The sequence below is a fragment of the Thalassophryne amazonica genome, chromosome 4 (genome assembly GCF_902500255.1).
Source record: "Thalassophryne amazonica chromosome 4, fThaAma1.1, whole genome shotgun sequence".
NCBI lineage: Eukaryota > Metazoa > Chordata > Actinopteri > Batrachoidiformes > Batrachoididae > Thalassophryne > Thalassophryne amazonica.
In genome coordinates this window covers 127,765,628-127,780,460 of record NC_047106.1, presented here as the reverse complement: position 1 = coordinate 127,780,460, position 14,833 = coordinate 127,765,628, and the positions used below count along the sequence as shown (strand labels likewise).

The 14,833-nt window shown below is 39.0% G+C and overlaps 1 protein-coding gene across 1 annotated transcript in view; it reads right to left on the bottom strand.

Annotated features, from left to right (window-relative positions):
* Positions 1–8,184, bottom strand: part of LOC117508713 (2-oxoisovalerate dehydrogenase subunit alpha, mitochondrial-like) — a 43,450-nt gene extending 35,266 nt beyond the window's left edge. The window contains 10 exon segments of the mRNA XM_034168529.1: positions 490–631; positions 723–929; positions 1,040–1,201; positions 3,026–3,134; positions 3,215–3,252; positions 3,255–3,300; positions 3,390–3,433; positions 3,436–3,505; positions 3,507–3,566; positions 7,985–8,184. Coding sequence (XP_034024420.1) covers positions 490–631; positions 723–929; positions 1,040–1,201; positions 3,026–3,134; positions 3,215–3,252; positions 3,255–3,300; positions 3,390–3,433; positions 3,436–3,505; positions 3,507–3,566; positions 7,985–8,062 — 956 coding nt within the window. The 5' untranslated portion in view covers positions 8,063–8,184.
* Between the last annotated feature and the right edge of the window lie 6,649 nt (positions 8,185–14,833).

The following is a 14,833-nucleotide window of genomic DNA, read 5'->3' as shown; positions in this document are numbered from 1 at the left end:
AATTACCTTTATAAAGTGTCAAAACAGTTGTTTATTATAGTTTGCTGTGTGTTTTGAATAAATGTGAGTGGAAAATTATTTGCCGCTTTACTTTTTCCTTTCTTATTTCTGATTGTAAACCTTTATAACACTTATAAAACACAACTATAGCATATATATTTTGAAAGTACAGGTTGTCCTGATAAACAGAAACACAAAACTTGATTGTGGGATGCAGGGAGAGCTGTTAACAGCAATAATAAAACATTTATGCCAGGCGAGTGAACTGTCCAAAAAATGCCCTCGGACCCCAGAGGGTTAACCACTGAATCTGAAACATGACAGTAGATGCGTGAAACGACGTGGAATAAGTCTCTTTGCCAAAGGGTATTCCATGTGACGTCAGTGACCCTATGGCCTTGGCGGAGGATTGCGCTCTTCGAGTGCTTCTAGTTTTTTCTATAAAATTTGATGTAATTTTACTGTATCACAAATCAAACGAGTACACACCTGTAGGTCATGGCCTCGATGAGGACAGGCTGATTCTCTGCCACAGCTCTGCGGCGAGCTTCTTTTGTAGCATTGTACACAGCAAACACATCATTGCCATCAACACGGATTGACAACATGCCATAACCTGGACCACGGGCAGCTGTTCAGGAAAAAGGACAAAAAGCACGTTCTTAAGAGTAGCTCTCAATCTCAAAATGAAATACGTCTTAAACCACATAATGGCTGCTTACCAATGCCATCACCTCGGTACTGCTCATTAGTGGGTGTAGAGATGGCATAGCCATTGTTGCGGCAGAAGAATATTATTGGACATTCAAGAGTGGCGGAAAAGTTGAAACCGGCATGTGTGTCCCCTTCACTGGCTGCTCCCTCTCCAAAATAACAGATAACAATGCGGTTGATGTTTTCTCTCTTTACTGCATATGCAGCACCAGCAGCTGAAATAAACACACAGTAGAGGATCAACATTACACAATATACAGAGACCATACCTACAATGACCCCGTACAACTGGTTTATGAACATGTAATGTGCAATACAAACTCACCTTGAGGAATCTGCGTGGCTAGAGTAGAGGAGATGGTGACAAAGTTCAGCTCTTTGCTGCCATAGTGCACGGGCATCTGCCGGCCTTTGCCAAGGTCATCTGCATTGCCGTAGCACTGAGCCATGAACAAATCCAGAGGAAAACCTCGAAGCATCAACACTCCTGCAGAGACAGACAGCACTCAGCCTTAAACAAAATTGTGTGGTTCTTTGAGACTTTACAAATGAGTACAATACTTCAAGTGTCAATGAATGTAATCGAAAACTACGGTCACTACCAATATATGAAGTTGTTATTTAAATAAATATTTACTGTTATAGCAATATTTGCATTCTGACCCGTAAATTTCAGACCAAATTTCAAGTCAGTTCAATGTCATTTGTGCAGATTTGCTGAGACAGGAGTCGGTATTTGCTCAAGTAAATCGAGCAACTCACAAATATTTGAAAGACATAGATTACAGTGAACCCTCCAACAGTGACCCACCACAAACACTAAACTATCAAAATGGCACATTTTATGTGAGCCTGCTATGTCACATAATCAGGTTTTTTTAAAATATTATATCCTGTCTTGGATTGGATTAAAAACTGTTCCAGAATAGACTGATAGTTTGCAGTTAGTGTTAAAGTCTGGTATAACATAAATACATTCCACTGTGTAATTACTAATGAATTATTACCTAATGCACCCCTGCACGCATGCTATTGTTATCATGCCTGTGTGCATGTGAGAGAGAGAGAGAGAGAGAGGAGGAGTGAGAGAGAGAGACTAAAGACAACTGGACGTATATTTTTTTTTCCCACCCAACGGTCCCGAATATTACTTGGGTAGTGTCTGCAGATGATTAACATTTGGAACAGATAGCTCAGTGGATAAGGAGCTGGCCTGGCAAGTCTAGGGTCTAGGTAGTAATATGCAGTCTAGGGTTTGAATCCACTCATGTAACCGTCTATGTCCTTGGACAAGACACTAACCTGCATGCCTCAGTCCATCAGCTGTAAAAATGGATACCAGCCTCAGCTGGGAAACAAAATGTGAGGCATCACTGTAAAGCGGTTTGATCATCTGCTCGACAGAAATGCAGTCCTTCTATTGGTAAAAGTTAAGCAAAACATATCCCAAAACACATTTACCATAATATTTCTGCTACCAGTGTGGCTACAGATTTGATCAAAAGCTCATACTGATCAGTAACATACCGGTATTTGTGATCAACTGGTATTAGTGACTTCAGGATGAAGTATAGTTAAAAGAAACAAACAAAACCCCTTACTTGACTGTGTGGACCCTGAAAGCTCACTGCATGTATTGCTGGCAGTAAGTATTCATAACATAAATGTCTGTCTCAGTGTGGAGATCATAGAGAGTATGCATCAGCCCTCTGACGCCTTTGAATGGGTTAGCCAGTAAGTCAACTACCGCAACCTAATCAAATCACAGATCATAAAAACCTTAAGCTTGGCTAATTAACAAGTATCTGACATGAAATCCAGTTGACTGAATTTGCTTGCAAGCAAATAATGCATAACGTGTTCATTAGATAATTATGTAAAATCAGTCTGTTTTTAATTCCTTATATGTTTTAAAAGTGCTTCCAAAAACAGCACACATGTAAAATTCACATTCATTCAACGCTCTATATGAACAGAAAATTACCTTCCCTCAATTTTTTTTCCTGTTCTACTGAAAAACCGTCGTTATACTTACTGCAAAGCAACACCATGACTCAGTAAATGAATGAAGCATTGATTGACATCATGGGACTGTGGACACAAAGCTGCTCGACAGGTTTGAAGAGCCGTGTTTGAGTTATATCATGGCTCACACTAGCAACATTGTCACGTGTCATTTTCAAAGCCGACAAGAAATTAATCTAACAAACAATAGTACCTTGGATACAGTTGAAAATGTATACTCTGAAAGGTTACAAGAAACTGTTACCGCTGGTACATAATCAAGAACTACATGCTGTCTGATTCTTACCAGCTTCTCTATATTGGCCGAAGACTAAATCGTTGGGGTCAAGAGCAGAAGCACTGCCAATATGTGTCCCTTCCTCACCATAATTAGTCATGTAGAAAGAGATTCGACCCTACAGCAGAAACCAAACAATACTGTGTTACTATTTAGCTATTCTGACATGAAACCACAAGCACATGAGGAAAGACTTACTTGTCTCTGAGATTCATATAGAATGCGATCCATTGTATCAGGATTGTCATCTTCTGGTAAAAGTTTAAAACAGTTTCTTTGGAAAGCTATACAGAAGAGAAAAACATGACCAAAGAATAAGTATTTGTCTTAGAACACCAGCCCTTCAACAATATCATCAGTAAGAACCCTGTACCTGAGGGTCTTGAGACGGGTTGACGATGTTGCCCTGCCTGTCATCACCCGATACACTGGGATACCAGAGATGACATTGGGCTGAATGAACTCAAGGTTATCCACAAATTCAGCCGATTGCTCCAGGGAACTGAGGCTTTTCCGCTGTGGAGTCAAAAGGCTGCTGCTGATGTACAGCCTGAAATTTTAAAAGGCAACTGATATTTACAGTAACTTAGTCATCACTAAAACCCCTGGCAAAAATTATGGAATCACCCGACCTCGGAGGATGTTCATTAGTTGTTTAATTTTGTAGAAAAAAAGCAGATTACAGACATGACACAAAACTAAAGTCATTTCAAATGGCAACTTTCGGGCTTTAAGAAACACTATAAGAAATCAGGAAAAAAAATTGTGTCAGTCAGTAACAGTTACCTTTTTAGACCAAGCAGAGGGAAAAAAAATATGGACTCACTCAATTCTGAGGAAAAAATTATGGAATCACCTGTAAATTTTCATCCCCCAAACTAACACCTGCATCAAATCAGATCTGCTCGTTAGTCTGCATCTAAAAGGAGTGATCACACCTTGGAGAGCTGTTGCACCAAGTGGACTGACATGAATCATGGCTCCAACACGAGAGATGTCAATTGAAACAAGGAGAGGATTATCAAACTCTTAAAAGAGGGTAAATCCCACACAATGTTCCAAAGATGTTGGTTGTTCCAGTCAGCTGTGTCTAAACTCTGACCAAATACAAACAACATGGGAAGGTTGTTAAAGGCAAACATACTGGTAGACCAAGGAAGACATCAAAGCGTCAAGACAGAAAACTTAAAGCAATATGTCTCAAAAATCGAAAATGCACAACAAAACAAATGATGAACGAATGGGAGGAACCTGGAGTCAACATCTGTGAACAAATGTAAGAAACCGCATAAAGGAAAAAGCTAAACGAAAGCCATCATTAACACCTAAACAGAAAAAACAAGGTTACAATGGGCTTAAGGAAAAGCAATCGTGGACTGTGGATGACTGGATGAAAGTCATATTCAGTGATGAATCTCAAATCTGCATTGGGCAAGGTGCTGATGCTGAACGTTGTTTTGGGCCGTTCCAATGAGATTTATAAGATGACTGCCTGAAGAGAACATGTAAATTTCCACAGTCATTGATGATGTGGGCTGCATGTCAGGTAAAGGCACTGGGGAGATGGCTGTCATTACATCATCAATAAATGCACACGTTTACGTGCTATTTGGACACTTTCCTTATCCCATCAATTGAAAGGATGTTTGGGGAGATGAAATCATTTTTTTCAAGATGATAATGCATCTTGCCCATAGAGCAAAAACTGTGAAACATTCCTTGCAAAAAGACCATAGGGTCATGTCATGGTCCTGCAAATAGTCCGGATCTTAATCCAATTGAAAATCTTGGTGGAAGTTGCAGAAAAGGCTCCACCTGCAAAGCTGATCTGGGAACAGCAATCAGAGAAAGTTGGAGCCAGATTGATGAGAGTACTGTTTGTCACTCATTAGTCCATGCCTAAGAGACTGCAAGCTGTTATAAAAGCCAGAGGTGGTGCAACAATAATAGTGATGTGTTTGGAGCGTTCTTTTTGGTTTTCATGATTCCATAATTTTTTCCGCAGAATTGAGTGATTCATATTTTTTTCCCTCTGCTTGGTCTAAAACGTAACCGTTACTGACTGCCACAATTTTTTTTTCCTGAATTTCTTATAGTGTTTCTTAAGCCAGAAGTTGCCATTTGAAATGACTTTAGTTTTGTGGTCATGTCTGTGATCTTCTCTTTTTTCTACAAAATTAAACAAACCTGAATGAAACATCCTCCGAAGCCGCAGTGATTCTATAACTTTTTGCCAGGGGTTGTATGATAATATGATCATAACTTCCAATAAGAGCTCCCAGAGGGAAAAACTGGAGCTTGGTCCTTTTGAGACTTTTCTATGGTAGGACTGGGCACTATAGTCAAAAAGATCATTGATTATGTAACCCCCTATACCAATCGCTATTTATCATGATATATATAACCTTTAATAATGTTACATTTTAAAGAATATCCTGAAGAAACTAGAGCTTTCATAAACATACTGTATTTATTTTGGGAAACAGTTTGAAATGCTAACAGAAATGAATACTATGATTATTATTACTACTACTACTACTACTCTACTACTAAACTATGTGTTGTGTAGCAATATTTTTAAACCGAATAGACAACTATATACACTTCAGGTCAATAACATCGAGGGTCATTCCACAGAAAAAAAGACAAAGGTATTCAACTTATCTGTGAAAGGTGGTATAAATAAATTGATTTACTAGTTACACATAAGGACTGCCCTCAGTTTTTATCCTGAGGCGCATAAAAATGATGGGGAATGTCAGAGGTACAATTTATAAGTACAATGTTTGCTGTTAATGAGCATGTGAAGTAGTACGGCCCTAAACAATCCATCTGAGAATTTAAAATAAAACAATTTAAAATGTAAATAAAAATACAACTGCAAATCAATCACCTTTATCAACATAAGACAAGGCACTTCACCACTTTTTGCTGTTAAAACATTATCAGACCATACAGTCTATGCACACAACTGTTATTTTCTGTTTGGCCGAAGCTTTACCTACATCCTACAATAGGCATTTTCATCTCTTTTTTATTGGTGTGTTTAGTGTGAAGCAACTGAGCATTTCTGCCCATTTGCATGATTGTCTCATTTTGAGGCCCAATATTAGTTACCCAGTGGTCCTTTTAGGACACCTGCTTTACAGCTGCAGCAGGTTTTCTCTCTATCATCTGTTTGTTTCAACTGGCATCATAATGCAACAATTTTGAATAACGAGCCAGATCAATGAATCCCTCCCATAGTTTTAGACAAACGCCAAAAACTCTCAAAACATATCCACGTCACTGACAGACTTCAAATGTGTGTGTGTGTGTTTTTTTTTTTATATATATATTAAACACGAGAGAAAGAACATAAGAGCCACAGGCAGACAGCGATATGACTAACATACATCATTGGCGAACAAATAGGCATCATTCCAAACAGTTAACATAACAAAAGACATAACACAGACATTAGCATAAGCAAAGACTGACCCGAGGAGTAAGAGAGGGTGTATGTAAACTGAAGTTCTTTACTAGGTTATTGTCTTTATTGCTTTTTGTTGGTATGTTATTTAAAGTTTAATATAGGTGTTGATTTCAATTATCCATAGTCTGAGAAGGGGTTTTAGATTGACTGAATTTAGCTTTGTGTATATGATATTTGCCAAGTATATATAGGTTTATTAGAAATGGTATATTTTCATTTTATATTCAAAGGAGGTTATTACATTATGATTGGCTACTTTAATTCTGTGATTGATTTATTATAAATGAGTAACTCCAGATTAAGCCCAATATCTCTTGTGAACTTACACTCATAGAATAGATCTATTATTGACTCTTCTTTATTACAAAGCAACATTTGGGATCTACATCTGTAAATGTGGATATAAGCAGATTTGTCAGGTAAATGCGATGTAAAATTTTCCAGTGTAGTTCTCTAATTTATTATAAATACAATATTGGAAAGGATTTAGTCATATGTGTTTCCAGTTTACATGGCTGTATTGAGAGCTCCAATAGGACTTGCAGGTAGGTATATTGTTATTAAAATTTGGAATTGTATTTCTAATGTGCTTATTGGTGCATTTTTGGCAATTGAATGGAATCCTATTGATCATTATTGAGCCTAGGGTATACTGAATTTCCTTTTTCTCATGTGGCTTCATCAATTCTTTCAGTCCACTAGGAATACTTTTCATAACATAGTTAAATTCTTTGAGCGTTATTGGAAATTGAAGTGTTCTTAAAAAACATTTCATACGGAAATATTTGACCTGGATTGTCAAGAAACAAAATTTTTGCTCTATCCATTTAGACATAAAAGTGTTTGATTCCGTACAGTGATGTTCTCATTATTCCATATAATACATGCGTGTGGTGAAAATTTGTGCTTGCACAGTTTCCATGCTGAAAGAGCTTGTTGACAGAAAGCGCACAATTTCAAGAGGTGTTTAGTGACATTAAAGTTACACTGCAGTAGGAATCGAATACCTCCAAGCTTTTCAAAAATATTGTTGGGAATAAGATACCACAAAGAGTCAGGGTTTCCAATACATTTTTTGATCCATCAAACGCGTTTTTGTTTTGTCTCCTCCTGCAAACAAGTGACATTTTACGGAAGTGTTTTTTTCCTCACGCCCCCTACCATCATCCAATCAGCACCAAGCTAACGCTAACTAAAACACTAGCTTACCGACTAGCTAAACATGCAAACTGCACAATTGCAAGCTTTAAGGTATCATTTTACTTTAAAGTAATATTAATTGTCATCAATATACGTCAAATCTGTAAGGCTCCACCGGACAACAAACGTTTATATAGTGGTTATGGCGACAACTAAAATAACTACCATGCTAGCATGAAGTCAAAGTCATCGCGATAAGCTGTAAAGTCAATGTCATGAACGCTTTTTTTTTTCTCTCTTCACGCTCAACATAATAACCACTTAAATGTTACACTTCAGACTTTGTAACTCACGCTGACTCTGAAGCCTCTGCGAAGCAGCCTGGACGCCTTGAGTCCTGCTGTCAGACATATTCCATACATTTTGTTCATGCTCCTCAGAGCTGCTCTTTTACTTAACACTTTCTGTGGAATTTAACAATATTAGTATATTTCTGTAATTCCAAGCAAGCGCTCAACGTTAAACACGATAAAGCCCTCACACTGTGAGCTTTCTGTCCCAAACAACAGCACCAGTGCCAAGTCAGCGAGTGTCACACAACACGGTATCCGAGCCGACCTTTCAAATAAGAGTAGAATCGCGCCGTTCGACGATTCCTCCTCATCAAACAATTCTCTATAATGTTCAATCAATTTCAATCAATCAATTTTATTATATAGCGCCAAATCACAACAAACAGTTGCCCCAAGGCGCTTTATATTGTAAGACAAGGCCATACATAATTACGTAAAAACCCCAATGGTCAAAACGACCATTGGGGGGAAGCATGTATAAAGTGAATAAAATTGGTCCTAGCACAGAACCTTGTTGAACTCCATAATTAACCTTAATCTGTGAAGAAGATTCCCCATTTACATGAACAAATTGTAATCTATTAGATAAATATGATTCAAACCACCGCAGCGCAGTGCCTTTAATACCTATGGCATGCTCTAATCTCTGTAATAAAATTTTATGGTCCAGCCATGTGTTTGAGACAGATAAGACAACCAACAAAGACATATTGTATATCCATACAATTTGGTCACAGTGCGTTTTAAGCACATGTAATCTGAAGGTAAACTCAGTTTGTTGAGTGTGAAGTTAGTTTCCGGTGTGATTGCCCGTCTGATCAGTCCCCCTACCATCACTGTGCACGCGTCACTTCGGAGCAGATTAGTCTACGCACACTGCAGTCTGATCAGTCTCCCCAATAATTAGTTGTGTTATATCAATAAATTAAAGCAAAATAAACAAAGACGCCATAGTGTTGTCAGAGTGTTCCATGACGGAAACCACAAAATTGCCGACACACATCCAAAATGTCCTTGAACTATCTGATCCTAACCTAACTGCTTTTCAAAATGGCCGACGGACATCCAAAATGTCCTTGTATTTGATGATCTTAACCTAACTGCTTTTTATAGCTGTCTAATTGATCAGATCAAAGTATTCACATTTATTTGGAACAGAATGGGAACAACATGATGGAACACTCTGATTTGTTGCAGCACGACATACAACATATGCCATAAAATTTTTACATACCACCTTGAACGTGGCGTGAGCACGACCCCGCTTATATCCGCCTACCTCACTTCACGTTGCAGCCAATCACATAGCCACTAATTCACAACAGGCTAAGGACCGCCCACACTGGGCCCGGTGTTGACTCAGGAATAAAAGTTAGTGCAGAAGAAGAATCCAGGCTCTTTCTCCAGATGTTGCAAGTGATTTGTTCAAAGACCCCAGCGCTGCTAGATGACTCTCTGTTATCAGTGTAGACACCTTTCAATACAACATCTAAATTTTGAAGTCCATTTTCTGTCCAATTAGAGATCACTCACCACATAAAAACCTAACAGTGTTTAATGTTTTTTGTACTCTACTTGTAATCTTAAAAGGCATTTTTTTAAATTTAACCCGATTCTCATTGAATTGAATCTATTTTACAAGGGAGACCTGGACAATTCTAAAGTTTCCAATAGCCATTTCGGAGTCTCGGGATGAACTGCATTGTGGGAGAGGTCAGAGTTCACAATACTAAACACAGTCATGCCTATGAGTGGCTATTTAAATCCAAGTAATTTTCTCTCTCTGTTTACCAGTACTTTGTGTCTGGTGCCAGCAGCCGGGTAATTCCCAGCTCCAATACAACCATATTCTGAGCCCCCATGAGGCCTTGCGTGAATTATGGGTGAGACTCTGGTATGAACCGGAACCGGCATTTGTTTACATGTTAACTGTTTGTGCTAAAACACTTTCTGTGAGGGTTAGAGACGTACAACAGCTGTCACAGCTCAAACGAGACATTACAATCCCGTTGTCTTCAATGTAGAGAGGCTGGAGGACGACATGAAGAAGTGGACTAAGATAACATACGGTAGCATTTTTAGCTACTTTCTTAGCTCTCCTTTGGACAGGGAAGCAATGGATGATCTGAAAAGCTCTGAGATGTATCAGGACCTGCACAGTAATGCCCGGTCCTGTTCTGTTAAAAGATGTTTTGGGACACAACTTATTGACCTTAAAGCAGACATAGAGGCCAGCAGAAGCTTTAAAAGACCCTGATCTCCGAGCTTGGGTTTGAGTTTCAGCATCAGGTGAAATACAGACAGCAGGGTGTTCATGCAGCGCAGGTCAAGGCAGATCTCCAGGTGGGTAACTTTTTTAATTGACAGAATATATGTGAGCCTTCATTAAATAAACTCTAAGCCATATTTTTACATCCCTCCAGGTTCATTTAACAGTGATGTGGTCTGGGTTATGGACACCAGCTGAGTTCAAGTTCAATTGATTTGCCATTTGCAGTATTAAATCACATTGGAAAAAGGGTGCAAGGAGCTCAAAGTGCACTAGCAAGACATACACAAAAAATAAAAAGACTAAAACAAAAAACCATAAAACAATGAAGCCACTGAGCACCTGAAGTTGGATATTCATTTGACAAAGTCTTTACAGACACACGAAACACTTCCAGAATTTCTACTTTTCTCACATGCTTCCAACATTAGTGGATGATTTGTTGCTAAGAAGGTTCTGCTCTGCCCCAAATATCTAAACCTTTTAAAAATAGTCATCACTGTGTGTGTTACAGACCACAAAGGGCACTGTATGAAGGAAAATAAAGGAGGATGGAAATGAGACACTTTCAGTTTATTTTTGTTTCAACATTTCAATACGTTCCAATTATATATATAAAAAAAACATCTGTGTTATGTACATGTCACCATTTTTCCACCTTAAGTGTCACAAATAAACATGATTATTCCAGAGGGGCAACAGCCACTAAATACTTAACTGTGTTATTTGCATAATAGTGTCTGTATGACTCACGTCGTGAATCCAGGTTTTTTAGCTTTTGTAAAACTGTCTCTGTGCAGTCCGTTACACAGGTTGTTTGCAACATGCTCTTTAAAAACGTTTGGTACTGTTGCTTTTATTGTTTCATGAGGCAACCACACAGTGAGATCCTTCATGTGTTCACACATAATATCTACCCACAGTCCCACTGTGCTGCTGACCTGACCTTGTGATATTTTAAATTGGTGTGCCAAATCAGCCATGACAAAGTTTTGTCTTGGTTTCATCAAAGTTATTAGAATTTGGGCCACAAGTGGCATTGATGGTAAAGTGTTTGAAATTCTCTGAGTGGAATCTCTGCATACAGACGAGAGTCTGCATCACTCTCTAAGATGCAGTCTCTCTGGACTGTTCTGACGGTACGTCCTGTTTCACACCATGTGCGCGTCGGTGACAGTTATACTGAATTATGAGATGAAATAAATTGTCACAATGCCTTAAAATGAGAAAATAGGAGTGAACGTTATAAAAATCACACCCACGTGTGTTTAAAAAAACCTGATGTGTAGAAACTGCAGTGATGTTCAGAAGCAGAAATCAAATAAAGCAGCTGAGAACTCTGAACTTTAAAAGGCTCTTATTTTCCAAAGATATTATTTTAGAGGACTTAATGTAGCTGATTTATGTTCAAGCACAAAGTGTGACTGAGGAGAGGAAAAAAAAATGAGGAAATGAACTCTGGTCAGCAAAAAAAAATACAAGCTGTTGATTTTTATTTTTCAAAATTATTAGGCTGCAGTTCTGCTTTTCATTTATTTCAAAGTAAGTTACCTCTTATTTAAAAAAATGAGAGTTAAATCAGCCTGCATTGTTCAGGTTTTCCTGCATATTTGTGTATTTTTTCCTTCTGTATAAGAGTTTGGTGTTTGCATTTGTTCTACATAGTTTGAAAAAACAATAAAATGTTATCACTTTTCTTTATAGCAGTTCTGTAATTTCAGAAATGCAACAGAAACAACCACAAATCAGAAAAAGTTGGGACTATATGTAAAATGAAGATAAAATAAAAATGTTGCCCTATTCCCAGTTTCTCCACTCACACCCACAGAAGCCAAAAGTTCTTCCAGAGTTGTGTCTTGGTGGCTTCCCTCACTTGTCTCTTTCCAGCATGGACATTTAGTTTTTGAGAACTGCCTACCTGACACAGATTTAACATAAAGTACACTGTTTGTATTTCTGAATGACTGATATAAATGAAGTCTAAGACATATTCAATGAGATAGAAATGTTCATGTATTCATCCCCTGACATTTCTCAAGAAAACTGGCTGTAAAAATTAACTAATTCTTCCATTTATAACAAACTGCCCTGTCCCAACCGTTTTTTGTCTTGGAAAATGCTGTAGGCCTTAAATGTAGGAATGGATATATATTAACAAATAAATAAATAAAAATAAAGCTGACCACACAAAACATGAAATATGTTTGTTTCATACAGTCTGCAGTTACAGAAAGAGAAGACAAAGTAAATGTCAGGATCATTAGGTGTCCACCACCACCACCACATACTGAAAAACTATAACACCACAGACCATGCATTATTTATGTTTTGTGTCTTTTAGTGAAGTTTTTTTATTTGGATTAAGGCAGTAAGTGTCTCCCTGTATTACCACAGATTAACTGTTTCTGTTGCCACATCTTATGAAATAAAACTGCAGAACACTAAAGCCTAAAAACCAAAAGAAGGAAAAAAAATGGGAGTGGCACAGGAGCCATTCTGAATGGGAGCGGGATGGGAGTGGGACTCATTACCAGGAGTGGGATGGGACAGGAATTTTTATTTTTTATTTATTTTTTACTCTGGACTGGGATTGGGATGGGACAGGATAGGAGTGAAAATCTACTCCCGTGTCACCCTCTAGTCTGCATCAGACGCTCAAAGTGCTTTATACGTCAATGCCTCACATTCACCATGATGCCCGGATGCTGCCATGCAAGGCATCCACTACACACTGGGAGCAACTAGGGGATTAAAGGCCTTGCCCAAGGGCCCTTAGTTATTTTCCAGTCAGGCTGGGATTTGAACTGAGGATCCTCTGGTCTCAAGCCCAACGCTTAACCACTAGACCATCAACTCCCTAATGATATATGAACAATTGTGGGCTCCAGGCTGTTCACAAACAAAAATGAATAAAACAAACCACTCTACTACGAGCTGCACTTTTATTTTCTACCCGAGCTTGTTCACCTGCTAAAACACAGATACTGGCCAGAGCTCACCAATGACTCACATGTTGACTGATTCTGTCCTCCTCACAATGACAAGCTGGTCACATGCCACAACACAAGCTTGGTGATTAAGTATGAGTACATATTGTAGCTTGTAACTGAGGCCACCGGGACACGTGTCAAGTTATTAGCTGATGTTCCAGACGTGATGGTCCATAAAGTTTTCATGATCATTTAGCATTTCCAAGTACACTTCTCAACACCATGCAACTGCTAATCTGGGTTTGTTCCCTATATTGAATTAACAATGACCAAGCACCATCTAAAAGTTGTGAAACAGCCCCACCTATTGCCTTTCACAGTTTGTTTACTTTGGTACAAAAGTACCACCTTTCACTGTGTCAAAATGACCAAGTCAATCGTGGATAAAAATAAACCAAAAAATGAAAGACCCCTTTCAGAGTTCCAACACTGCATCAGTTGTAAGATACTTTTTGTTACAGAGCGTGTTAAACAAACACAACAGCACCCAGTAAACACGCCAGCAAATACGCAGTCTTTGCTTGGCAGTTTCCACAAGCTGTCCAGCCGTGATGGAATCAGAAGCACAGCTCCGCACATACGAGGTATCTTATAAAACTAACCGGCAGTTTTATAAAAAAAAAAAAAAAAACTATATGGATTTGAATGACGTGCGATTACACCAATCATGCTTGAACCCTCGTGCTCATGCGTGAGTTTTTTCACGCGTCTGTGATGTCATTTCCCTGTGGGCAGGCCTTGAGTGAGATTCCTTTGTCTGAGACGCTGCTCGAGACGGCACGCGTTGTTTTATCAAACTTTTTTCAGGACCTGTGAGGGATATCCGAGTGGACACTATTCGAGAAATTCAGCTGGTTTTCTGTGAAAAGTTTAACGGCTGATGAGAGATTATGGGGTGTTTGTCGCTTTAAGGACTTCCCACGGAGCGGGACGTCGCGCAGCGCTCCCAGGCGACGTCGTCTGGCTGTTTCGAGCTGAAATCATCCTAATTTAAGGCTCTGTTGACCCAGGACGTCGTCAGAGAACAGAGAAGATTCAGAAGAGGCCGGCATGAGGAGTTTATGCAGACATTCCACTGTTAAAGATCATTTTGTAATGAAAGAACGTGCACGCAAATTCACCGAGTCGTTTCCGTGACGACGACGCAAATCTGTGTGCGCCGCGACAGGAAAAACACTTCCGTGTTGAAAACCATTTGTAAAATTCAGGCGGCTTTTGATGGCTTTCAACAAGAGAGTAACTGAGAAATTGTTTAACAGTTGGGCATGTTCCAACTTGCCCGTTAAGTTTTCCAACGGAGGTGTTTTTCCTGTCGTAACCCCCCGCGGTCGGGTGCGGCCCGACATGCGAATCTGCCCGCACGTTCTTTCATTACAAAATGACCTTTAACAGTGGAATGTCCGCATAAACTCCTCATGCCGACTTCTTCACTCAAAGACTGCCCACAGCCGAATGACGTAACCGACAGGCATGAAAAAACTCTCGCATGCCCACGAGGGTTCAAGCATGTCTGATGTAATCACACGTGATTCAAATCCATATGGTTTTTGAAAAAAAATAATAAGGTCGGATACTTTTCTAATAGACCTC